We start from the raw sequence: 25,985 nt of genomic DNA, 5'->3' as shown, positions 1-25,985 counted from the left end.
TTCGACTCCGAAAAAAAAATTATTTTCCGTCCCTGGTTATAATTCCCCACAATCCTGTTTGGGTCACCTTTTCCCTATGATGCACATCTTCGAGCATAACCCAGACCATTGCACCAGCCAACAAATGGCACGAGGTTGGGAATGGGAGCACATGGTCAATCATCCACCTGGGTAGTTGGTTGAGGTTAAGGGGTCTTCATACAACGGTGTAAAGGAGCAATGCGCCCCGCAGAGCAGGTTGCGCACTGGCCTTGAAGCTGGGTATAAGTATAAAGCTAAGTTCAACTGAAAACTGGAAAACAAAAGCATCGGTTAGTTTTTTTGTCACTACCGTGCAAAGATTTCAAGGCCTGTACCTTAATGACAGTGGTGTATGCTTGGTTTAAGTTCACTTTCTGGTCTGAATTGTAAAACATAATTGCAAACTCATTGCCGTCCCGCGATGCCATTGTCGAATCAAGGAAATTTAGATACTGCGACGTTGCTGACAAATAATATAGTTCGCGTCTGAAGATGAATGCGCTCTGATATGCACGCATATATGAGCGCTGCCCACGCCTATTTGCTTGGTGACCAGAAAGTCAGGGTTGGCAAAGAAAGTGTAATTGGCCTCTTATCAGCCTCCACGAAGAGGCTTTACGTAATGATTATGGCTGATTGAATTTGCTGGACCACGAAATATGTTATCATCCAGCACCAGGTTTAAACAGTAAAATATATATATCCGTAGTTCGACCCAACAAAACCTATAAAGGAAGCTGTAAAAAGATGATTAGACCATTTATTATAGGTATTTTCCAAAATTTTAAAACATCTTACCATAATTTAACATGAAAAATGTGTAAATTTTAATAATTTCTTTAAATGAACAAAATTATTACATGAGAATTGTCAAAAGTTTGAATATGAGAAACGTCAACACAAAACAGAATTGGAGGAAAAAAGTGATACCGTTGTATATTTTTATAGAAAAATCGATATGTATAGTTTACCATACGCTTTTTCCTCTGAATAAAAAAGTAGTTTTATAAAGCGACAACATTCTTATTTCTAAGGGCCTTCAAGATGGCGGCGTTAGAGCGAGAAACTGCTTACATCCGCCACCTTCTATAATTCCATCATGGTTCGAAGGTACATGAGCAGGTATTGTCAAAATTGATGCCGTGTGTTCATTCAGAACCGAGGGTGGTTTTTACTTATCGATTGTGTGGCTGACTGGGGCAGGTAAAGTCAGTAATTCTAGTCATTTGCCTTTCTTTGTGTGTTTGTTGCACATTATCAACGGTTTAATAAACAATTGAATAAAAAACCGCGCACATTATGTATGTAATTTAAATTTCAAATACCCCAATTTGACAACTTTTACATTCTTCCGCACAACTTTACCGACTAAACAAGAATATAGCGAAAATAATAAAATTCACAAGTTGTAATATTGTAATTCGTGGAGATGCGAAACAAAATACATAATTAACCGTATGGCTACTTGAGAAAATAAGAGTTGACTTTGTGACAATTCCAGATAAACAGAATGGCCACAATGTCAAAAACGTTGACTACCTAACTATTTGACGTAGTAACCATGTCAAATGCTGATAGCTTTAATTGATCTTGTCTTGTGGCCATTTGAAGTGGTCAATTGACGTTATGGCCTTTGAACTTATGCCACCCCTCTTTTTTATCAAGAGTTAGAAGTTTTATACAATTCTTCGACCGTATAGTGAAGGACTTTAAAACCATATAGTCAAATTTAGCCGCAATAACGAAACTACCATTATAGTTAGCTGTTTTAGTAGTTTCGTACAGGGATGTATGCAAAACACCTTATTAAATAAATTCATTATTTGTATTTACAGGGTGGTCCACTCGAACGTTATGTCTTGACAAGTGACCGCGATACAATATGCTCTCAATTAAATGATCTCGAGAACTGGTTGTATGAGGAAGGGGAGGATTGCGATCGTGATACATATGTTAACAAACTAAAGAGTCTCCACGCTCAAACTGATCCAATAAAAGAACGAGCCAACGATTATGAAAACGCACCGGCTGCATTTGAAGAACTAAATCATAGCATTCAAGTAGCACGTAGTGCTGTAAATGAGTTTAAAAAGGGTGCTCCCAAATATGATCACCTTACAGAGGCAGAATTCTTGAATATATCTGAAGCTGGCGATAAAGCGCAAAAATGGTTAGATAGTAATTTGGGAAAGTTTACGCAAACTCCAAGGATGCATGATAGTCCTGTAAAAGTTGGCGATATACGTCACGAATCTCAGACTTTGAATTCTTGTGTTAATTCAGTAATTAATCGTCCAAAACCAAAACCAGCTACGAAACCAACACCACCGAAAGATGCTAACTCAACAGGAAGTGGTGAACAAAATGGAGAAAATACTGAAAAAGAAAACGAAAAAGCGGCACATAACCCAATGGAAGACGCTTCCATGGACGTAGAGTAAACAAAGAATTGTCTGCTATTTTATATGAAGGGAGAAGTTTTTAGAGAGTAAGTCCTGCCCCATAAATAGGAAAACAGAAATTGAACAAACATAAACACAAAACATATTATTATGGGAATTTTGGTGGACGTTGAGATCAAAGTGAAAGAGGAAAAGAATAACGAAGATTACTTGCAGCTGTGGGCGATAATTGGCATAAATACAATCTGTGAAAGAGATATGGAGTTTAATACCAACCAACAATACACAATATGGATTCTGGTTTTATTTATAACATTCAAATTTAATTGAAACAAGATTTCATTATTTATAATAAAATTAAATATTATTTATAATTTTTACTAATCGCTAAACAGAAAAAGCAAAAATATCGACGGCATACATATTTCTTCATAAACAACTACAGAAAGGAACTAGCAACCAATCAGAATATACTATTTTATCGGTATTAATATGTTTTGCTCAAATGTTGGCTTATATGGTTTAAAAAAATTCCAATTTATTATTTAATCATTAATTCGTTGACTCAAAAATATATAGCCCACTACTGCAATCTTAAAAGCTTTGATTGTAATATGTATTCATACATACATACTTATTAAACCGTTCGTTATATATACTTTTTTTCAAATATTAGGTTTGCGGGGCGGAATATAATAAATAATGATCTAAAAATGAACCGTGTAATATTTCACTCGAATTGGATAAATCTTAGACTTGCCACGTTGCATCTGAAAATTTCTAAAACCATATGCATTCAGGGTGCAGCAGTTCATATAAAATAATTTATAAATTTATTAATCATTTACTATATGATAAAACTCCAAGAAGCAGATTATGAAGGTAAGAATCAGTAAAACTGTATTGGGTCTGAGATTTCGCGAAATTATCGGCTTTCAAAAACAATAAAACGCCATTTCCGTACTACTCAAAAAAACTCATGTTTTTTATATGGAGCAGCGAAAATGATTGTTACCCCATTAAAAATCTTATTTCGCCCTGTTGTTGTAGCGATAAGGATAATCCCCGAAGGCCTTGGGGAGTGTTATCGATGTTAATGGTCCTTTGCCGGATGCAGATCCGGTACGTTCTGGTAACAAGCACAACAAGGTACTAGCCCGACCATTCGGGAACTATTTGGTATGACCTTGCAAGCCGTACCGCCCTCCCACCCCCTAGATCCATAAGGAACTTGGGGTCGCCAGAGCATCGGCTGTTAAAGAAACAGGATTCGCCACAGGTAGGTGAGGTTGACAACTGGGTTGGAGAAGCTATATATTGCGCTGGCAACCCCTTGAAGGGGTTGCGATACACAACCCCTTGAATCAATTTGGTATTTTAGTCGCCTTTTGTGACAGGCATACCTGCCGCGGGTATATTCTAAGCCCCCTAACCCGCTGGGGTTTTATTTCGCCCTAACATCTCTCCCTTGTTTCCTTGTTCAATTAGACCAACAGTTTAGGAGATATTTCTAGATTTATGCGAGAAATAGCAGAATGGCATCTTGATAAGTTGCAAAATACATGAATAGAAAACAATTATTTGGTATTGATTTTGGTGAAGTAGCGAAGCCCAATCATCTCACATCTCATTGTGTGAACCATTTTCAAATCAGATCAGAAATAGCAAAGTTATAGCGATTTTCGTAAAGTTATGTAGCTTCATTTGGTATATCGATACTGCACAGCACATGTAATCGGAAAATTTATTTCAAAAACATAAACCTTTTCTATACAAATTTCATACGATTACTCGTGTTAGGTGTTATGTATCAATTTTTCGATTGATGTTATGTACAGTATCGATATGCATAAAGTAGCTATTTAATTTTACAAAATTCGGTTTAACTTTGCCATTTTTGAAACGTTTTGTTGAGAGTTTGAACAAACATGATCTGCAATTGATTAATTTTTAATATTACATCTTAGTTTAGGCAAATACTTTCTACAAATATATTGAGGTATTTTGCAATATGCTATATGGATCTAAATTCCGCTCCATTTCCCGCATAAACTATGCTATTTTTCTGATGGAAAAATCGTATATGGCGGAATGTTAGGGCGAAAGAAGATCTTTATTGTGGTTAAAATCGTTTTCAAAGTTCCATTCTTCATTCTTGTTTTTTAAAAGTCGATAACTTGGCGAAATTTCAGACCCAATGCACTTTTACTGATTTTTACCTTAATAATCTAATTCTCTTAGTTTTTTTACGTAATAAATGATTACAAAAGTAACTTTTATCAATTATTATTTTTTAAATGTTGCACCCTGAATGCATATGGTTCTAAAAATTTCCAAATGCAACGTGGCGGTACTCTTAGAACCAATTCGACCGAAATTTTGCACAGCTTATCTTTAGATGATGATTTATTTTATTTTGGCCGACAAAGGAAACTTTTTTTAACGGACAGCTTAATACTAATACATTTAAACTCAGCTTCTCGCTGTTAATGAATAACAGTCCAAATTTTTGGTTCAACAATTTATGTCTTAATTTTTGTTTTAGAGTGTTACTGAAATAGTAATTTTATCGACATTTATTTGCATTTTTAGATAGTAATAAATTATGTACTCCACTTATAATTTCCCATTCTTCATTCTCAAATTGATGCTACTGCAATTCAAACAGACATAAAATTGAATAATTACTGAATTGAAAACTTATTTGAGACAATCTCTAAATTACTTCGTTAAAGCTCATGTCTGATTCGGTTATAAACCGCCTAATTAGGTCTTCTTAGTTATTGCTTTCTAATTTTTATAATTGTTTTACTTTTAAGTTAATAAATGGCTGGACTTTCTAAATAGATCAATGACGCGTGTATGTATATTAACAAATGCTTATATGTGCTTGTCGCTTTGCAGGACACATCCAGTAAATACATATAATTATTAATATTTAGAACTTGGCTGACATTTCAAATAATACAATAAGCTGTAAAAGGTGAACTAAATTGAATTTGTAAAGGAGTAAACTTAATCTAATAAACAAAAGAAATAAACAACTTAAACTAGTCGATTAAATCATTTTTGGATCACAGTACAATGGGCCTAATTGATAAAGGCTGCCCCTTTTCTACCGAAAATTTTCTTTGTTAAAAATTTAGTTATCTTTATACACTGTCATTGCATAAAATAATGTGAAAATTATCCGCTCGGAATCCCGAGACCATACCTATGTGACTCCGAATTGACCAAGAAATAACCCATAATTTTTTTATTGCTCTCGCTCCGCTACAACTCGCAGTGTTTTTCTGCTATTTGCTCTAAAAGTTCAACCTGTTTCTAGTTCTAGAGCGAAGTTGATCCAGAGTGATGCGAGACCCTCTGGATAGTCTGCTTTCCCGATGAAGTTCTGATCATAGTGTTACTATATTGTTCATCGTAAAATTTATCACGTGGCGCAACACACAGCTGATGTTTAAAATTAGCACAATGTCAAGGCACAAGAGTCAAGCGATGCCAGCCTTGAAGTCATAAACGTATATTCCTCCTACAACTGCTGCCCAATAGGCTGATGCCTCTGATATCAGTACGCTAGTGTGAGTAGAAATCCGTCTTATTCTTGGTGTTTTAAACTTCCACCACTACCTCTGTCAAATATATGGGTGTGTTCGAGCTGCAGTTGTTACAGCAGTGATACTTCTATAACAGAGCATCACGTTCTTCGGTTCGATCATGGGTGGCAACATCGCACGTTCGTTGAATGAAATGTCGATAATCTATTGCTCATCAATAGCAAATCAAAAGCAACATAAACAAATAAGGAAGTCTAAGTTCGGGTGAAATCGGACATTACATACCCCAGCTGTACACTTGAAATACTGTTGTTTGTTTTGTATGCTTAATAGTGTTACAAGGCTACGCAATAATACATATACATATGGTTCTATTCTGAACTAATTTTTCTTCGAGTTACAGCTCCCGAAACATAGAAAATTGCTTAGTCATAAAAGGGGCGGTGCCACGCACATTTTTTTAAATTTGAAGTTTTTCCTATTTATTGTTATAAATCCACTTGGGGAATGAAATACCATTGAAATAAAGCTCTTTTTTTTGCAAAAAAATTGCTTATTTTATTCGTCCACGGCCCTTCTAAAAATCTTTTATATAAAAGTGGGCGTGGTCCTTAACCGATCTCGTTAATTTTTCTTCAAAGCATTCCTTATAGTAGAGGCAACCCTCTGCCGAATTTTGTTACGATAGGTTTAACGATTTCTGATTTATGATTAATAATATTTGTAAAATTGATTTTATCACAAGTGGGCGGTGCCACACCCATTTTAAAAAATGTTTTCAAATTTTTATCAGGAGTCAATATCAGTCCTCACGTCAAATTTCAACATTCTAGAAGTATTATTTACTAAATACTCAGGTTTTTTGTGTTTTCCAAAATGTTATATATACATATAAAAAGTGGGGGTGGTTATCATCCGATTTTTTCGCTCATTTTCAATACTCGTGTAACAAATTTGGTGAAGATATCTCAATATTTACTCAAGTTATCGTGTTAACGGACAGACGGACGGACGGACATGGCTCAATCAAATTTTTTTTCGATACTAATGATTTTGTATATAGGGAAGTCTATATCTATCTCGATTCCTTCATACCTGTACAACCAACCGTTATCCAATCAAAGTTATAATACCCTGTGTGCAGGTACAGCTGGGCATAAACATTTCACAGCGCATTATAAGCTTGAGTATTAGCAACATAACATTCCATCAATTAAGTAGCACCTTATCAGTACTGCTGTTATTATTTGGCGGTTCGAACATGCCCTATAATTCGACGTTCTGCACGGTAAATAACGAAATTGTAACAGCTCACCACGTATCTATCGGTAGCGCAGGTCTCATACATTGACTAGCCGATGCTTACCTTTTCGTCATCGCTTGTCAAATTTGGTTTTGACACAAACCGGTTTCGGCGTTGTGCCATCATCAGTGTCGATTTTCGTTCTGATCTGTTGTTTTCGTTTGTCCTGTATTTATAGCTCGTAGGTACATGAGCAGGTATTGTCAAAATTGATGCTTGTGTATATTTAGTTATGTGTATGTGCTGTGTGTTCATTCAGAACCGAGGGTGGTTTACTAATCGATTTGTGTGGCTGACTGGGATAGGTAAAAATCCGTGATTTTAGTCGTTTGACATTCTTGTTTTGGTGTGTTAATTGTTTTGTGTTTATTTGTTGTGTGTTTGTCTATTGTACTTTGTTACTTTGTGTCTTGTAACCAAGTTTTAAGCGCTCGAATATTGTGTTAGAAAATGTGTTTATCTGTTCGTTTATTATTCTACCGTCGAATGTTTTCTGTTTGTAGATTTCCATGTTTTCGAGTACGCTGAGACGTCGGCCTTTTGCTTGTATGTGAAGAACCCTAACTGTTTTATTGATGTTTGCTGGGGAACATTCATTCTCGACCATGTGATTCCCGAAGTTAGACTCGGGTATAATGTTTGGATTCCGTATTTTTTTTTGTTGTAATCTCTAATATGTTCTCTGAACCTCGTTCTTATTTGCCGTCCTGTTTGTCCTATGTAACTATGCTGGCATCCGCAGGTAAGCTTGTATACGCCGTGGCTGCTAAACGGATCCTCTGAGTTAGTGTTCGTTCTTAGTTTTCGCCCTAGATTGTTCGATGTTTTGAATGCTGTGTTAATGTTGTATTTTTTAAAGAAGTTTGCCTATTTATATGTTGCTTTTCCAGTATATGTCATAGTCGTCCAGCTAATATTTTCCTTTTCATTATTTCTTTTTGGTTCTCCATTTGCCCTTCTGAGCTTATCTACTAGTGCTTTTTTATATCCGTTGTTTGCAGCGATATTATATATGACCTCAAGTTCTCTCTTATATGCCTCTTGTGAAAGAGGTGTTCTTTCAAGTCTATGTACCAGGTGCCTTAATGCTGCATTTTTATGCTGTTTGGGTGATTTGAGGTATTATGTATTATAGTGTCGGTGGCCGTTGGCTTTCTATATATGTCATAGTTAAATCTTTTGGCTTCTTTATCAATATTTATCGTGAGGTTTAGATAGTTGATTCCTCCGTCTTTTTCGGTTTCCATTATAAATTTTATATTTCCATGCTGCTTGTTGAGGTACTCCAATACAAGCTCTTCGTTATTAGTAGTTAAAACGCATATTATGTCATCCACGTATCTAGCATAAAATGACACGCCTAATTTGGACTTCAGCTCCTGTATGTACTTTTCTTCCAGATTTTGCATGAGCACTTCCATAAGAATTGCTGATGTGGGGCTTCCCATTCCAAGACCGCTTGTTTGTCTATATATTTTATTGTTGAATTGAAAATAGTTTTGACGTAAAGTGGTTCTTGCGTTGCTTTCCAACTCCACAAATAATGCCGCGGCTATTGATTCTATTATAATAGACAGCTACAATTTGTGTCTGTTCGTTGGGTCCAGTTATATGCCAAAGCAAGCTGCCCGAGTAGAGGAAGGTGAAGCGAAAACGTAAACAATCCTTGCGGAAAGAATAAATAAATCTTTATAAAGTATTTTAGGCCAGTGCAATGAAATTAGCACCCATAAAATTCAGAAAATGTCAGCTATATTCGTGCAGGAATCCGTTTTAACAAAACGGCTGGGAATTGGCCAAAAGAACGACAAAAACACATACAATTATGAAAGCACTTCACTCAAAAAAATATAACACTGCGGTAATATATTATATTGCTTTTTTTGTACAAAATGGCGTGGATAATAAAATATAAACGGTTTTCAGTGTTTTTTTACAAATTTTCTTTAATTTATTTTGTTCCAATGTTCACACATTCCGTACAAACAGCTGATTTCGAAAAATCATTTGCTCTTCCTCTTCTCGTTACGATTCCGTCGTAATGCAGAATACCCAACTTCGATTAAAGCGGAGCGTAGAACGGGAACGTAATCGAAATGCAGAATAGGGGTGTTTAACTTTGTATTTTATACTTTGAATTTTAAATATTTTGTTATCGAATTACTTTTTATATACTTTTTATATACTAATTTTTATTCGAATAGTCCCACCTCTAATGTTTATACAAATCAAAAGATATCAAACCAAATTTCTCCATATACATATGTACTTATGTATGCACTACGTATATGGCAAACAAAAATCCCTACCATATTAATCTAATTAATAGCGTTTTCTTTTTTGGAAGAAGTGTTACGCTTTTTTTACGCCGTGCAAGGGTTGTAAATATATTTTGTTCTATTCTAAAAAGCAGGTAACTCCTTTACGGGGTATTTCGTTCTTTTGTTAAAATTGTTGCCTGCTCGCAATGCAAAAGCGTTACACTTTTACCCGGCATAAAATGGCGGTGTGCCAGTGCAACTCTGCTAAACCAGCTGATAGTGACAATTTATTTTCGTGTAACTTCACTAATTTTTAGCGAAGAAAATTGAAATGAAGGAAATAATTGCTAATGAATTTTTATTATCATTGACAGCGCGTTTGTGAAAATCAGCTAATACATGGTGTAGCCATTTTTTGTTCTTTGCATGCACTATAAATGTTGAAAATTTTCTGGGGTAGGAGTAACTCTATTAAGGCTTTATCATTTACTTAGGTCACAATTTATTTCAGAATAGATGAGTTTAACACAAGCTTATGCATTATGAGTAGATTGCGCGTATTTTTATGGAGAACGGTAGAATGAGCGACACTGGCGTCATCTGATATTGAAAAGTAGCAACCCCAAATTTTGTTGCAAGAAAATCATAAGAAGAAGCATTTGACATTTGCTTTGGCTAAGGGTGTTGACACACTTTGCAAATGAAATTTTTTTTCCAACTGGTTGAATACGACACAAATATGTTAGCAATCATTTTTCTTGTATAGGGAGAATGTTTATAACAGTGATTCGCGAAATTTTGTATGGGAATGGGCAAGGCGAAATAAACTTCAATTGCCAAGTCTGAAGTTCCTTCATATTTACATACGCAACATTTTGGTTGATTGTGGCGATGGCGATGTTATGGGAATGCATAAGCTTGTGTTAAACGCATCTATATGAAAAATGTCATTGTGCCGCGGCCTTTACGTAAATATTTTTTTTTTTTTTTTGGATTATTAGTTTCTTGGTTAAAGCTTAAGCTTTTAAAACACCAGGTTATCCTCCATTGGTGTTAATCCATAACACCATGTTATATATTAAAATTTTAATGTCTTTAAATTGTTGTACAGTTGCTCCACCAACACACAGGTAATACACTAAGGCCAGAACCATGTGCGTAGGTTTCTGCGTAATTAAGGTTATTATATATTTAGATTTAATGGTTTACTCCAAGTACGATGAATTATATTTAGATTTAATGGTTTACTCCAAGTACGATAAATTTTAAGTTTTTCAACTATTTTTAATAATTTTTTGTCATTTCGATTCCCTCACTATCCGCCATTTTGTTCTCAACTGCATGAATAGCGTCCTTTTATAGCACGCGGTTGAGCTGTGGGGAAACGAACTTGACGCGACGACGTTACAACACGAAGTGTTTACGTAAATATAACTAAATAGATGAATACTAACAAAGCAACCCCAAACAAACACATATGCACATATTTATCTATCCACACATAAATATATGTACGTATTAGAGCGGGTCAAATTATGTTTCCATCAGGAGTATGGCAAAAACGTAGTCTACAGATGATTCTAAGAAAAATTGCTGAAGACACCATAGCTCTAAGTCCGATTTCGAGTCCCCCACTTGCAAATAAATACTTTGCTACATATGAATGTAGCGTTTGGCCAAAAAATCTTCATAGCTTCTGATAGATTTATAGGAAAAATATCATATTGGGCTTACTTTAAAGGTATTTTACGTACATTTCAGAATCTGTATTAATATCTATAGTTTTTTGAATTTTAGTAGAGATATCAGGCTTAAATTATGAGAAATTAGCCTAAAATGAACTTTTAACTACTATATTATCATTTTTAACAAAACTTATGGAAATTTTTTTTCTTTACAGCTTTTTGTATTTAAATTTAAAATGGATTAACCAAAACCTTCTACACCATCTGAATCCACTTTATCACATATACTTGAACACGATATTATTGCATTTGGTTTATCAAGTGAATTAAATAATCTGAATTTACTGTCTAGTCGTGACAGTTTAAGATTTATTTTTTTTTAAGTGATCATGCTAAAATTCAAAGTAAAATGTTTTCGCATAAAAATTTAACTCCTCATGTAATTGATAAATTGTTTGAAATTTGGAATAAATTAAATATTCAACTAAGTGATAGACGTAGTATTCTAAGAAAACTACATGTTTTAATTGAAAAATATCACGAAAGCAGAAAAAATGTATGTAAATGCACGTTAAAAACAACAGAATGCTCATGTGGTTTAACACCAAACCATTTAAAAGAATTTATGATGGACGGCGGCCGCCGTGGTGTGATGGTAGCGTGATCCGCCTACAACACCGCAGATCCTGGGTTCACGCCCCGGGCAAAGCAGCATCAAATTTTTAGAAACAAGGTGTTTCAATTAGAAGAACATTTTTCTAAGCGGGGTCGCCCCTCGGCAGTGTTTGGCAAGCACTCCGAATGTATTTCTGCCATGAAAAGCTCTCAGTGAAAACTCATCTGCCTTGCAGATGATGTTCGGAGTCGGCATAAAACAAGTAGGTCCCTTCCCGCCAATTTGTAGAAAAAATTAAAAGGAGCACGACGCAAATTGGAAGAGAAGCTCGGCCTAAGTTCTCTTCGGAGGTTACCGCGCCTTATATTTATTATTTTTTATGATGGACCAACATAATGATAGAAAATTCACAAAACCTGAATATATGGATGACATTGTAGAAGAAACACCTACAACAATACCAACAATGCCAATAGTTAGTGATTATCCAACATACGAACCACTTGGAACAGATATGGAAACAGGTGAAGCACAAATTGCAAATGACATGATACTCAGCGATACGATGCTATAAAATTTGCTATGATGTGTGACAGATTCGGTGTTTCAGCTAGAGTTAATTCATGTTTAGCAACAGCCCTTTTCGAATATATAAGTTTTCGAGATGTTCGTGGTGAACTTGTCATAATGGATAAATCTAAAGTTGCAAGAGAAAAAATTAAAGCTAGAGATGAAGTGCAACGTTACATAGATTCCAACATAACTGCATTTTCTTTCGATGGCAGAAAAAATGATTCATTAACTAGAGAGAAAATTAATGAGAAATTTCATACAAATATGATAAAAGAATCCCATTTAGTTGTTCTAAAAGAGCCTAATGCTGAATTACTTGGATATGTTAATTTGGGTGAAGAAGAAAATGCAGAACGCAAATTAAAAAAATTAAATGAATTCTTCAATAGCAAAAAACTGTCAATAGCTCAATTAATTTGCGTATGCAGCGATGGAGAATAGAAAATGGTGTTATAAGACTTTTTGAAAAGCATTTAAATAGACCACTGCACTGGTTTATATGCTTCATTTCAATGAATTACCACTTGGTCATTTATTCAGAGCATTAGATGAAACAGTCACGAGAGCAGCAAGTGGAAAAATATACAAAGACATTCAAGGCTGTGAAAAATCTCAGGTATGCATTTGTTAAAATTATTTTATAATATTTTTTCAATCAAATTAAAATAGGAAAATTATACTTATTTTAATTGATTTAAAAAATGTTTCAGTTTGTAAGTGATTTTGAACCAATAGCATCGGAAAATATGCCTTGTATGATGAGTGATGAACAAGAACGAGAATTATGTACAAATGTTAAATATTTATATCAAATGGCCAAAGCAATTTCGCGAATTAAAACGCAGCGGCTGCGATGGCTAGGCCATGTTATGCGAATGAATGATGATGCTCCGGCCAAGAAAGTGTTTCTATCGGAACCCGCCTTTGGAAGCAGAGGTAGAGGGCGGCCCCCACTCCGTTGGAAGGATCAGGTGGAAAACGATTTGAACTCCCTTGGTGTGACCAATTGGCGCCGGTTGGCGGAGCGACTGGTGCGCCTTGTTGGACTGTCATAACCGTTTAGACGGTTAAGCGCCAATTAAGTAAGTAAGTAAAACAATTTCAAATGGTGCTATTTCCAGTTTCCTAAAACCAAGACCAGTTGTACATTCTCGATGGCTAACCAAAGCAAGCAGGGTATTACGTCTATATACAACAACTAATGCACCATCGGAAAATTTGAAAACTTTAGCAGTTTATATTATTAGAATTTATGTGCCAATGTATTTCAATGTAAAATACTATAATTCTGTTGTATACGGCAGTGTACTTTTATCACAGTTTATGCGTTGGACACGATACCTACCACGTAATTTACTTAATATTGTAGATGGTGTAATCCAAAATAATTCATATTACGCTAATCCAGAAAACATTTTATTAAAAATGTTATTTGATTATAGAAAAGCCATACATGATAGAGCTAACAAAAAAAAATTGTACTATCGAGAAAAAATACTTGATCCAACTAAATTCAGAGTTTACAAAAAGATATAATATCAATTTTAATAATTCATATTATACTGATATGATTGATCTGAATGACGATAGCATTCACTGCACTGCTACTACAACAACAACAACATCTGAATGACGATAATTTACTATCTGAACCGGCATTCACAAGAAATATTACATACGATCACTTGGTACAATTCTTAGATTATGATGAGCCAATACTAGATGATCCTAATATTCCAATGTATATACAAGGAACAGAAAGATATGTACAGTTGTTAACATCTGTTTCCAAACGTGTTATAGAAAAAAAAACGTGAAGGTGTTATGGCTGTTACAGCAGAAAGTCGTGAAAAACAACCACGAATGGAGATCAAAAAAAATTTTAAAAAATAATATCATAACATTACTTTTATTTTGAAAAATACGTTACGGTAAATTCTATGTAAAAAAATATTTTTTAAATAAATTACATTAAAATTATAAAAATTGTGCTTTTTTGCTTATTGAAAATATGTTTTTTTTGAAAAAATTTTTTTTTTACTAAAAAGAATTCGAAAAAAGTAAAACTGAATGAAAGTTGTTGGAAATGTTCTGAACTTATTTTAGCTGTAAAAGCATATATGACACTACTTTATTTTTGCTTGGATTCCAAGCTAAAAAAAACTGACGAAACTTTATCGGAACTTCAAAACACAAAAACAATTTCTATCACGAAAAAGCGAGACCACTATTCCCCCAAAATTAGTGAGCTTGACATGTTTTTGTTTATGTTTTTCATTTTGTTTTTACATTCACACTTGTAACAATAAAAACAATGCAAATAACACGCAAAAATTACTTCGGTCTCTAATGGTTCACTTTTTTCGCAGAAAGTTGATTTTAATTGTGTTTTTATGCAACAAATTTTCAAACTAAAAACAAAATTTTCATGTGTCAGAAAAAAAAAAAAAACGGCCGAATGTCAAAAAAACTTCGAAATCCAAATGGCTCTATAGTTTACACACTTACACCACTACTGAAGCCATATTAGGAGGGAGTGCGACAAAAAATTGAAGATAAAATACAAGAAAAAATACACAAAAATTAAGTAGTGTCATATAAAAAAAAAATTTCCATAAGAAATTTGTTAAAAATGATTATATAGTAGTTAAAAGTTCGTGGCTAATTTCTCATAATTTAAGCCTGATATCTCTACTAAAATTCAAAAACACTATAGATTTTAATACAGATTCTGAAATTTACGTAAAATACCTTTAAAGTAAGCCCAATATGATATTTTTTCCTATAATTCTATCAGAAGCTATGAATATTTTTTGGCCAAACCCTACATTCATATCGCAAAATATGTATTTTGCAAAAGTCGGGGACTCGAAATCGGACTTACAGCTATGGTGTCTTCAACAATTTTTCTTAGAATCATATGTAGATTACGCTTTTGCTATACTCCTGATGAAAAAACTCCATACAATTTGACCCGCTCTAGTACGTATACATGGGCATGCTCATAAATATGTACAAGCACGGTTGCCACACCATGTTTTCATTTGGACAAAAATTCATCGAAAAAAAGGACCAAGTCTCAAAGAATTGGACCAAATATTATTTAATTGGTTTGTATTATTAATTTGTACTTAATTCGCAAATTCAAAAATTAGTCGAATTCGTTGTAAAATCTTAATTTAAAGGTTATTTTCATGGTTTTCTACAAAAAATTTTAAACGATTTGAAGACTGAATTGCCCAAATATATAGTATATGTTAAAAACCTCAAAAGGTTGCACAAACAAATATAAAGTTTATTAATAGGTATTGCGCTTCTACAAGAGGATTATACTGCTTTGGTAAAGTACAGTTTCGTTTAACAAAAAGCCTTATATAAATATATGTTTTAAGAAAATCGTTAGAGGAAAACACAAGCCGCAAGCCAAACTAGTTGCGTTTCATTGACAAAAATGTTTTTTTAATAATACGTAAACTTAATTCTTTACTTTCCAATTTGCTGTCCCGAGGTCTATGTTTTTCTTGCAAAAACTAATAAAACACAAGTTTTTCGTTCTGCCAATATATTCTTAATTCTTTACTCTTCCGTTTACCAATACGCCTTAACGCTTCAATTTTCCAACCTATGGCTTAGATTCACTAAGTGCGCGTTTTGAAATGTAAAATTTTTTCCATATAATTTATTTTAGAGAAAAATGTACATTTCAAAACTCACATTCATTGAAGCTATCCACAGTCCTCAGATTAACCATTGAAAAGTCTTTAAAGTTTCAACTATGTAGTAATGGAATTTTAATCACATTTAACTAGGTACGAGAAATAAGCTAACAATTTTATTATTAAAGTTTCTGGGGTTCTGCTAAAGTTAACGCTTTCAAGAAATATTTACGACTTATTTCCAATAAAAATATTAGTTGGGTCCAAGATACTTACTGACATTTTTTAAACATCCAATATTTTGATATAATCATTGTACATAAAATTACTCAAAATGGGCTTCATATTGATGGTATAATATCGGCAGAAAAACTTTCTCTGATTGAACTCTTCAGTCTGTAACTGATATTAGATACGGCAGCTGTATAGCAGAAACGCCATCAACTTTCAGACACAAAGGTAGAAAATATAGCCGCATCGCGTGAGGTGTACGCTAGAAGACACTTTCCAGAGTGAGCCAACGAGTAAAATAAATTCCTAGTATAAATCTTGCGTGGATAAACACCTTAAACCTTAATTTTCCTGGACTGGTAAGAGAAATTTAAATACCGACATCTCAAATGAAAAGACAAACTTTCCAAATTTTTGAATAGGATTTCTTTGTAAAAATTTTTGAAGGGTCAGTTTTTGTTTGATACGTCGCTACATATATTGCTTCACAAAATAACTTAAACATAAATTAAGGGAGTGGCAAGTGCACCTATTATAAAACAAATTAGTCTCATGCTTTAATTTACTTTTCAATTCAAGAATGGCCTCATCAATGGTAAGCTCCTATCACGATGGCATATCTACTTACGTTTGTCAGAGTTCCGAATAATTAATTAGACGCACGCTAGTTTATTTAATGTTAAATGAAGAAAGTATTATTATTAGAAATAATGATTATACACTTTAATGTATTTTAAGCGAATTATGATTTTGTTAAATACGACGTTTCGTTCTGAAGGTTCGAGACAGACTGCTTCGTCTCGTTCATTTGATTTCTCTCTTTAAAATCGTCTTTTACTTATTTAGAGTTGCCATGTCGGCTGACAATTCGGCCTTTCCTGACTCCAAATCAACCTCGATTTGATCAGGGTCGTCGTCGTCGTCGTATTCGTCGAGCTCGGGTGCACTGTGACACCAGGGCTTTATTTTGTCGGTACTAAATATTGAGCAGAATTTGCGATTTGTTATTTTTATACCAGGAATATCTTCTATGAGGTATCGGTCGTTTCCCAAGCTTCGGGTAATAACGTATGGACCGCGAAACTTTGGTTCCAGCTTTCTCGATTCGCCAGTTGCTGCTGGCTCGTTCTCAATAACAACGAGGTTACCTTCAGTGTATGTTGTCGGAGTACGGTGCTTATCGTCGAACCTACGTTTCCATTTTTCTCGTTCGTGGTTAATATTTTCAAGGGCTTGTTGCCGTTTTTCGTCGATTGGTAGCGGATTCGGATTATCGGTTGTATCGTGAATAGCTGCAATTAGCTTATTTTGTACGATATCGCGGAGACGAAAATTAAAAATTAGTTCGTTCGGCGAATAACCTGACGTATCGTTGCGCTGTGAGTTGACTGACCATTGCACGTTTCGTAGATGACAATCCCACTCTTTCGGTTTATCGGTCGATGTTCGAAGATAATTTAATATGGTTTGGTTAGCTCGCTCAACCTGGCCGTTGGCGCGAGGTGTACGTACGGCGTTTTTAATATGTTGGATCGAATTTTTTTCACAAAACTGTTCGAATTGCTTCGAGGTAAAACATGTACCTCTATCGGTGATGATTTTGACAGGCAGTCCAAAGTAGCTTGTCATATCGTTTAGTGCGTTGATTACCGCGGTGGTTTTCGTATTGCGTACTGGCTTCACTACCAGGTATTTGGAAAAACTATCGGATATTGCCAGAACGTAGCAATTTCCACGATTACTTTTGACGAAAGGTCCTAAGTGATCGACGTGAAGGATCCGAAATGGCATGGGATCAGGTTCACTATAATGCAGCCTACCTTCAGCCACACCGTGACGAGATTTGTTGTAGCAACAATCTGGACATGCTGCTAAATAATCTTTAACGTATTTGCGGATTTTAGGAAACCAAAAATGTGTCGAAATTCGTTGGATCGTTTTGTCGAGTGCAAAATGTCCCATTTCGTCATGGCAAGAATGCACTACTCTCCAACGAACTGATTTTGGTACAACGAATCGTAACCCATCTTTCGTACGGCGATATAATCGATGATCCTTAATTTCGTAGTCTTGTCGAATTTGGGCGTCTTGATCTGTTTTCTTCTCTTGCTTAAGTACTGATACTATCGATGATAACGTTGGGTCTTGCAACTGCATTGTCAAGAGCCAGTCTTCGGATGAAGTATTAACTTTCATTACCAACCCAGCCGGTTCTACGTCGTTTGGTGGCTGATCTGGTGCACGACTCAAAGCATCGACATGAGCCATACGTGTGCCTTGGCGATGAATTATATCGAAATCAAATTCTAAAAGTTTCATCCACCAACGCGCGATACGAGATTTTAATTCTTTATTAGTTTTGACTTTAGCTATGGCAGAACAGTCCGTTACTAGTCGAAAATGCTTGCCTAGTACATACATTCGAAAGCGTTCGAGGGATTCGACTACGGCGAGTACCTCGAGTTCGTACGCATGATAATTACTTTCTGCACTCGTGCAATGCCTACTAAAATAAAATACTGGTTTCCACGTTTTATTGTCGTTTGACTGAAGAAGCACACCGGCAAGGCCAACACTACATGCGTCGGTGTGTACTTCATGCTCGGCCATCCTATCGTACAACGCGAGAATTGGAGCATTGCTTAAACGTTCGATCAAGGTTTCGAATGCTTCTTGTTGTTCACGACCCCATACAAAAGATTCGTTTGATTTCGCGAGAAGTTTCGTTATTGGTTTCGAAATTAGCGCGTATTCCGGTACGAATTTCCGGAAGAACCCAGTTAAACCCAAAAATCGTCTAGTTTCCGTTATACTAGATGGTACTTTAAAGTTTTTGATAGCGATTATTTTCTTTTCTCCCGGTTTTATACCATTTTTATTTATTACGTGGCCTAAATAGTGTATTTCTTCAGCCAGAAAATTACATTTTGAAAAACGTAGTGTTAAACCATTTTCTCGTAAGATATTTAAGAATTTTGTAAGACGTGATAAACCTTCTTTAACCGTTTTACTTGGAATTATGACGTCATCCAAGTATACGAGTATTTCACCCGCTCTCATTTTCGCAATTATTTTATTCATTACTTGTTGGAATACAGAAGGCGCATTTACCAGGCCAAATGGCATTCTATTGTATTCATAGTGACCATCCGTAGTCACGAAAGCAGTAAACTTTTTCGCACACTCTTCGATTTCTATTTGGTGATATCCCATCCGTAAGTCCAATGTCGTCAAATAACTATTTCCCGATAGTTGTGCGAAATATTCGTCGATTATTGGCATGGGATATGGTTGTTTCACCGTAACTTTATTTAGCGCTCTATAGTCCACGCATAATCGCGATTCCCCATTGGCTTTTTCAACTAACACGACCGGTGACGCGTAAGGTGATTCCGAATGACGAATTATTCGATTTGTTAATAGTTCAGATACAATATCAGATACTATTTTACGTTTAGCGAACGGCACTCTATATGGCTTTAAAGTTATTGGCTTATCGTTGGTTAATTCGATATTCATTTTCGAGACTGTGCATGTACCTAGGTCGGATACAGACTCAGAAAATATATCGCGGTTTGCTTCAATAATAGCTTTCAATTCCGATCGTTCATTCGTTGAGATATTCGACACGTTCTCTAATTTCTCGAAACTACACTTGTTGTTTTCTATAACCAGCCTATTTTTGTTATTACAAAACACATCTCTTCCGAGGAGTACATCTTCATCAATGTGATCATCGTTAACCACTAATAATACGGCTTGGTTATGATTTTTGTCAATTTCAAGTACAACTGAAATGTTTGCTTTACACATATATTCGCCTCCTGCGAATCCTCTTAAGACGCGTTTACATTCTACAAGTTTGCCCACTTTTTCGGCTATAGAATGACGGATTAGCGAACACGTACTACCAGAGTCGATGATAGCTTTTGTTTCGAAATCGTTTACTTTGATTACTTTTGTCAAGTTTGTATCTTGAATTACATCATTTATTTTATTCACCGTCGTATTTGGTTTAGGTTTTGCTTTCGCTTGTTTACAGTTTATTGCTTTATGACCTGTACGTTTACAAGTCTCACATCTTTCGACACGTTGTGGTTCTGAACAATTTATTGAAATATGTCCCGTTTTTAAACAATTATAGCATTTAACCGATTTAGGTGTTTCGCGTTCACCTACTTTAGCGTTTGCTGGTATTTCACGTTCACCAACATTTTTCGTTTGGCTTTTGGACGTAGCCGTATATTCGTCGATTTTCTGTTTATAGTTCAGCGGTTCGTATTTTATGTTATTGTACACCGAATAATTTTGAATATCGCGTAGCAACTTATTGCAATTTTCGTAATCGTTCGAGATCTTTTTACGGAGATCATGGTCGTTAATGCCGTTTATTATGTACCGCGCGATAGCAAATTCAGGAATTCCTCCTTTTGTACCCATCGACAACATTTTGTAATAATAGTCTTGCGGAGATTCGTTACGTTGGCGACGCGTTCGTCCCAATTTTATGTGTATATCCGCGACGTTTTCAACGGTTGCAAAATCAATACAAAATTTCGCGACGAATTCCGACCACGATTTAAAAATATTTTGACAATCAACCCAATATTTCGCATGCCCTTTTAATTTTTGCTGTACGGCGAATAATAACACTTGGTCACTCCACTGATATGCAGTACGTAGCATTTCGATTCTTCTTATAAATTGATTTGCACTTAGTGATGTTTCATTTGACGGGTCGAATTCGGGTAGAAGTGCTATCACTTCATTCACATTACTATACGTATTTTGTCGTATATTTACATTTGAAAATGGATGATTTTGTTGCATATGAGCATGAACACTATTCGACTGCATATTGCTTCTTATATTCGGTTCATTATAAAATCGCGTTTGCGTGAAATTTTCGTCATAACACAACTGAGCATGCCCATTATAAACAGACATGGGTGGCATATAATTTAGATTGTGAATATTCTCACTATTCCAATAAGAATGCTCGTTGACTTGCATATACGGGTGCACGTCATTTGCTATTGATATATACGGTGGTTGAATATTTGTACTCATTCGCGATGAATGTGCGTGTGTATATGATACACTAGTTGGCGGCACGCACGTAAGCGGTACCGAAACAAACGAATTTATGCAACTTGTAATTTGTTCGGACTGTGGTGACGAACCAACCGACGGACGAAATTCAGATACTACTTGAGTGCTTTTGCTTTGCGTTGGCATTTCACACTCACGTTGCGTTACACTCACTTGCAAATCGGTAATTGTTTTTTCTAATTCATTTATTCTTTGCATTAGCATCGTTTCATTTGCACTCATAAATGTATCATTTGCGTTCGCGTACGCGGTTTTGTTTACATTTTCATATTCTTCGAGTCGTTCGATTAAAGTGTGTTTTTTTCCCGTCTTTGCAATTCCGCGCTCGCGACATCTGTTGCGCAGATCATTAACTGTCATACTACGAAAGTTCATGTTTTTGTCTAATTAGAAATTGAAAATGCGAGTTCAGCTTTTACGAGTTGAGAAGTTTTGCGATGTTTTAAAATGGTTGAAACGACGTTCTTGCATACAACATAAACACATATATGTTTTAGTATAGGAATATTTTCGCTATCCCTTTCGTTTTTATGATGAAACTCTAAAGTCGTAGAATTTTCAATTTAACCGACCGTTCGTTGCAAACTCGACGCGTTGCACGTTCGTATGTACATATAGACGCATGTACATTTATGTGTGTATGTATACTACCGTTTCTTTTATTTTTTTCGTGTTTTGCAATTTCACAATTTCGACGCAATTTTTCTACTTCGTTGTACGTTTTTCGACACGGTTGGACTTTTTTCCTCGTACATATGTACATATATGACTATTTACTATGCACGCTTTCGTTTTTCAATGCATTTTATCATTAACACAACACTTCTTTTTATTGTTGCAAAGATTTTTCACATTTGTTATAATATGCTCGAATTATTATTAACGCGACAAACCTTATGTGGCATAGGTTTCGCACACTTCTGATATTATCACGATGGCATATCTACTTACGTTTGTCAGAGTTCCGAATAATTAATTAGACGCACGCTAGTTTATTTAATGTTAAATGAAGAAAGTATTATTATTAGAAATAATGATTATACACTTTAATGTATTTTAAGCGAATTATGATTTTGTTAAATACGACGTTTCGTTCTGAAGGTTCGAGACAGACTGCTTCGTCTCGTTCATTTGATTTCTCTCTTTAAAATCGTCTTTTACTTATTTAGAGTTGCCATGTCGGCTGACACTCCGTAAAAAATCTGTGATGTTCACGTGCATTTGCACCAACTTTTTTTAAACTCCAATAGTGACTAAAACCAATTACGAAAAGTGTTTGATAACCGATCGAAATATATTGTCACAAAAACAATATTTTCTCATTAGACACTTGTTTCGACAACAATTAACGAACATTCGATCGCTTCAAGATCCAAAACTTTTCTAAATTATTTGCTAGGTGAAATGCCATCGTTCTGTTACATTTTAATGACAGCAATTTTTTGGTAAGAAATTCATTGAGGTAAATTGGAAATTATATAAGGGTTAATAAAGGTGTGGAAAATTTTGTGGGCAGTGTTGTACATTTTTTTGCCTCAGTGAAAAAGAAACAGAAGTACCAAAATCTTGACAACAGCCTAAAAAGGACCACAATTTAAAAAAGGGACCAGCGGACCAAAAAAGGGAATGAGGACCATTTTTGGTCCAAATGGACCAAAGTGGCAAGCGTTGTGTACAAGCGATGATCGTTAGACAAACCGGATTTTTTTATTTTATTCGAGGAATTCGAATAAAAAGTTCGAATATGTAAAGTCCCGATGGCTTTAATATACGCCGATAAATAAAAGAGCTGGTTCAAGTCGACCGTTTCACAATTTATTTCAACAGGAAGTGGCCATGTTTCTTTTTCTTTTACATTTTATGATACAAAATTTTACCATACAAAAAGGGGCCATGAAAAGAGTTGCCATACTGGGTGTTTCCTTACACCCAGTTTACACATCTTACAACTCGGCCATCCTGACTTATTGGTCGACTCGATCAATCAACAAATTAATCTTACGCTCTAAACTAATGGTAAACTTACAAACAAATCTCAAGGTCTAAATTGACAGCAAAGTGTCGCTTATTGGTTAAATGCCAGTGTCCGACTCATGGATTGGGGCAAGCCACCTGCGCAGGCGATTTGCTTCTACCACCCCATCATAGGGCATTTGTGTAATTTGACAGTTTTCAATATCACGTAACGATCATTGGGTAACTTCTTATGTATTACGTATGGACCACGAAATTTTGGAATAAATTTTTTGTTGGTACCAACAGTGGTTTCCACGTTTCTCATCACCACGAACTCTCCCACGCTGAAATCTCGCTGGTAAACTACGTTTAAGAAAGTATTCCAAGTTATAATTCTGTCCCTTTTCAATACACCTCAGGGCCTCTTCGCGAAGCTTCACCAAATCACACGGTTGTTTTACCTCCTTTTCTTCTAAGAACTCAGTCAATTCATCTATAACCCGTCCACGCTAACCTGCTCCGAATAACAACCTTCAAGGAGTATTCTTCGTTGTAGAGTGTACTGTGTTGTTTATAGCATACTCTACATCCACCAGTCTACCCACTCAATCTGAGTGATTGACCGGTTCAGTCAATTTCGCCAACATTGCTTTCAGAATTCGATTAACGCGCTCTACCTGGCCGTTTGCTTGCGGGGAAGCTACTGCAACCTTTACATGCGATATTTTATTCCTTTCCATAAAGTCTGCAAATACCTGTGGGTGAAACAAGAAGCACGATCACTCACAATACGCCGCGGTCTACTATAAAAGTCAAAATACTTCTGCAAAGAGGCACACACTTCTTTAGCACTAGTTTTCTTTACCGCAAACAACTTCACATGCTTAGTAAAACCATCGACTACCACCATAACGTGCTTTCTCATCGAGCGAATGGAAGGTAAAGGACCAAAATGGTCAATATGCAAAGTATCGAAAGGCTCTGGTTTTTTGGGTATATTGAATAAGTTATGGCGATTCAAGCGTGTTTCTGGCGAGTACATTATACACTTAAGGCAGTTTCTTATAAAGTTTTTCACCCTCTTCCTTAACTTCGGAAACCAATAATTTTTTCGTAACTGTTCCACCGTTTTTTCTACCGCCATATGACCGATTTTACCGTGAATTACCCTAATTACATTATCTTCCATTTCCTTTGGGAAGTAAAGCATCAAACGTCCTTCATTGCTTCTCCTGAACACTAAGCCATCAACGAGCTCAAAATTCTGAACCGATTCATTCTCTAACAGCGATCTCAGCGATTTAATCGTTTCATCTCGGCTCTGGGTTATTTGAAGGTTAAAATCTAAATCCTCAACCCCCTCCGACTCCACTACGCAGCACCTGCTAAGCGCGTACACATGGGCCATAGATGTCGCTGCCCGATGTTTCACTTTATAATTATAATTCTCAAACGTAAAAACCCATTTGGCGATCCTAGCATTCACTTGCTTTTTGCTTAAGGCCTGAGCTAAAGCATTGCAATCCGTGACTATAGTAAAAGCAATCCCCTTAAGCTGTGTTTTGAACCTTTCCAAGGCGTAGACAATTGCCGACGTTTCCAACTTAAAGCTGCGTAATCTCGATTCGCTCTCGGAGGCAGTTTTACAAAAGTAAGATACCGGGTGCAATTTACCATCTTCCTGCTTTTGTAAAACTATAGCACCGAACCCTAACTTGCTAGCATCCGTATGAAGCGCGGTTTCCCTAACCGGATTATTGACAGAACTGGCGCGGATGTTAAATATTCTTTAAGTTTATTAAAAGCTTCTGTACATTCAGGTGTAAACCTAAATACAGCATTCAGGTGTTTAGCAACGGAGGAAAAAGACTGAACAAATCGCCTAAAGAATAAAAACAAGCCTAAGCATTGCTGCACCTCCCTGGCACTTTGGGGCTGCGGGAAATTCCGAATGGCCTTTATGTGCATCGGGTGAGGCCGGATGCCGGTTTCGTTCACTATATAACCCAAAAACTCAATTTCGAAAAAGCCGAATCTACATTTTTTATTTTTAACTCTAAGCCCTTCTTGCGTAGCCGTTGCAAAACAACACTTAGAACTTGGATGTGAGTTACGAAGTCCTTTGTGGCTATCGTTATATCATCAATAAAAACAATTATTTTCCTAGAAAAGATCAAGTCTTTCAAAATGGTACAAATAAACCGCTGGAAAAACGCAGGTGCATTTTTTAACTCGAACGGCATTCGGGTATACTCATACTGCCCTCCTCGTGTTACGAATGAAGTATATTTTATCGACTCTTCATCCATCTCCACTTGATGGAACCCATTTTTCAAATCCAAAGCTGTAAAGTATTTCTTTCCTTCTAGATAATCTATACAATCATCGACCAAGGGTAGGAGAAAATTGTCGCGAACCGTTTGTTTGTTTAAAAACCTATAGTCAATACATAATCTACCTTCCCCGCTTTTCTTTCTAACCAATACTGTTGCCGAGGCATAGGGTGAGCTGCTGTATCTAATGATACCCTTGACTAAAAGTTCGTCAACTATTGCTTGTGCTTCTGACTTTTCTGGAAAGGATAACCTGCGCGGTGCACAATGGAATGGTGT

The 25,985-nt window shown here is 35.7% G+C and overlaps 1 protein-coding gene across 6 annotated transcripts in view; it reads left to right on the top strand.

Annotated features, from left to right (window-relative positions):
* Hsp110 (heat shock protein 70Cb) overlaps positions 1–5,473 on the top strand; it is a 209,396-nt gene extending 203,923 nt beyond the window's left edge. For all 6 annotated transcript variants that reach the window (XM_067788664.1, XM_067788658.1, XM_067788659.1 and 3 more), the window contains one exon: positions 1,857–5,473. In XM_067788664.1, the coding sequence (XP_067644765.1) occupies positions 1,857–2,462 (606 nt within the window). In that variant the 3' untranslated portion in view covers positions 2,463–5,473. The remainder of the gene's footprint in view (positions 1–1,856) is intronic.
* The last annotated feature ends 20,512 nt before the right edge of the window (positions 5,474–25,985 follow it).

This window comes from Eurosta solidaginis, chromosome 5 (genome assembly GCF_040869045.1).
Source record: "Eurosta solidaginis isolate ZX-2024a chromosome 5, ASM4086904v1, whole genome shotgun sequence".
Lineage (NCBI taxonomy): Eukaryota > Metazoa > Arthropoda > Insecta > Diptera > Tephritidae > Eurosta > Eurosta solidaginis.
Note: the sequence above shows the minus strand (reverse complement) of the source record. Positions and strands in the feature narration are given on the sequence as shown.